Source organism: Triticum dicoccoides, unplaced genomic scaffold (genome assembly GCF_002162155.2).
Source record: "Triticum dicoccoides isolate Atlit2015 ecotype Zavitan unplaced genomic scaffold, WEW_v2.0 scaffold206663, whole genome shotgun sequence".
In the NCBI taxonomy this organism is placed as follows: domain Eukaryota; kingdom Viridiplantae; phylum Streptophyta; class Magnoliopsida; order Poales; family Poaceae; genus Triticum; species Triticum dicoccoides.
The window spans coordinates 1-2,206 of NW_021236507.1; the positions used below are offsets into that span (position 1 = coordinate 1).

General features: G+C 41.4%; 1 protein-coding gene across 1 annotated transcript; it reads left to right on the forward strand.

The window, feature by feature from the left end:
* Window positions 1-3: 3 nt before the first annotated feature.
* Window positions 4-2,047, forward strand: LOC119345115 (putative disease resistance protein RGA4; the record flags this gene model as incomplete). The annotated part of the gene is made up of 2 exons (XM_037615327.1): window positions 4-1,885; window positions 2,004-2,047. Coding segments are annotated over 2 exons (1,926 nt in total), but the record flags the coding sequence as incomplete, so codon positions are not given.
* Window positions 2,048-2,206: the final 159 nt, after the last annotated feature.

Genomic DNA, 2,206 nt, shown 5'->3' on the forward strand with positions numbered 1-2,206 from the left:
GAAGAGAAGTTGAAGAAATCATTGAGTGGCAAACGATTCTTCTTGATATTGGATGATATCTGGGTGAAGACAAGGAACGATCCACAGCTGGAGGAACTAATTTCTCCGCTCAATGTTGGGATGAAAGGAAGCAAAATTTTGGTGACGGCTCGAACAGAAGTTGCAGCTAGAACTCTATGCACTGATGAACCTATTAAAATGCCTGATTTAGATGAGGTTGGATACTTGTTGATGTTCATGCATTACGCACTGGGTGGTACAAATGTTGTTGAAGTGGAATTTGTACCAGTCGCGTGGGTGATTGCAAAAAAGCTACATAGATCACCTATTGCGGCTGTAACAGTTGCAGGACAGCTTAGGGCACACCCAGATATCCTCTTTTGGAAAAACACTGCAAATCTTGACTTGTTGAATGACACAATGGGTTCTCTTTTCTGGAGTTATCAGCAGCTTAATCCGGACATCAAGCGATGCTTAGAGTACTGCAATATTTTCCCCAGAAGATCGAAGTTGACAAGGGACGAGTTAATTCATCTTTGGATTGCACAAGGGTTTTTAAAGACCAGCTGTGCAACAGAGGACATGGAAGATGTAGCTGAGGGCTATGTTCAAGAGTTAGTGTCGTGCTCATTTCTACAGCTAGAAAAAAGCTGGTATGAGACCGATCAATTCAGAATTCATGATCTGATGCATGATTTATTGGACAAGATCACTGGAAGGGACTACTTAATAATCGAGAATGCAGAGAGTGATACAGCAGAAGGTTGGAAAGGAGTTGTTCCGCGAGATGTCCGCCATCTTTCTGTTCAGAATTATGATGGAGAATTGATTATTAAGAACATCCTTCGATTGGAATGTTTACGCACTCTCATTATTTATGGTGTTGAAAGGAGTAGACCATTTGAGGTACAATTCTTTGAGAATATATGCAAGAGGCTACCAAAATTACGGGTATTGGTCGTTCAATTCAGCCTGGAATATGATCCAGTCGAACAACCTATTAAATTCTCGATCTCAGAGTCCATTAGTCATTTAAAGCACCTACGCTATCTTGCTTTGAAGACAAATGCTAGTTGCACGGTATATTTACCATGGGCGCTAACTAAACTTCACCGTATCCAGCTACTGCATTTTTCTGTAGAAATTTTTGAATTTTCCTTTCCTGGACTTATCAACCTGCGGCACGTGTTCTCTAGGTCAAAAGTGAAATTTCGTAACATAGGCAGCCTGATCTCACTCCAAACGATACCACACTTCACAGTAAGGAATGAACAAGGGTATGAGGTAAAGCAGCTAAGGGACCTAAACAAGCTATGTGGCAGCCTGGATATCTATGGCCTTAAAAATGTGAAAAGCAAGGAGGAAGCACTTGAAGCAAATCTAGCTTCCAAGGAACGGCTCACTAAACTGACATTGTCATGGGATGGTGATGATGGTACAAGGTGCAGTCCAGAAGTGGAAGCAGATGTACTTGAAGGCATGTGCCCTCCCGTTGGGCTTGAAACACTAGTTATCAGACACTACAAAGGTACGAGGTACCCATACTGGAATGGTACCCCAAAGGACCTACAAAACCTTCATTTCATTTACTGTGGCCAACTGGGATGTTTCCCTGGACTTGAGGCTTTCTGTCATCTTCGTTCGCTCCATCTTTTGTACTGCGACTGGTACACCTTACCAGGCAATATGGAGCACCTCACATCACTAAAGAAACTGGAAATCATATCTTGCCATTATATCCAGTCGCTTCCAACACTGCCAGAGTCGCTTGAGGAGTTTGAACTTCTATACTGCAATGATGAGTTCATGGAGTCTTGTCAAACAGTCGGACATCCAAACTGGCAAAAGATTGAGCAAATCCCAGAGAAAAGATTTAATCCAATATGTAAGACTGCAATCCCATTTATTGCCTTGTTATTTTTTTTTCATTTTGTATCCGGAAATGCTTGTGTCATTGATGATCTGCTACTAACTCTTGCTGTGTTTGTTCATCCACTTGGTAGTCTTAAAAGAAGAAGAAGAAGAAGAAGAAGAAGAAGAAGAAGGAGAAGAAGAAGAAGAAGAAGAGGATGAAGAAGAAGGAGAAGGAGAAGGAGAAGAAGAAGAAGAAGAAGAAGAAGAGGATGAAGAAGAAGGAGAAGGAGAAGAAGAAGAAGAAGAAGAAGAAGAAGAAGAAGAAGAAGAAGAAGAAGAAGAAGAAGAAGAA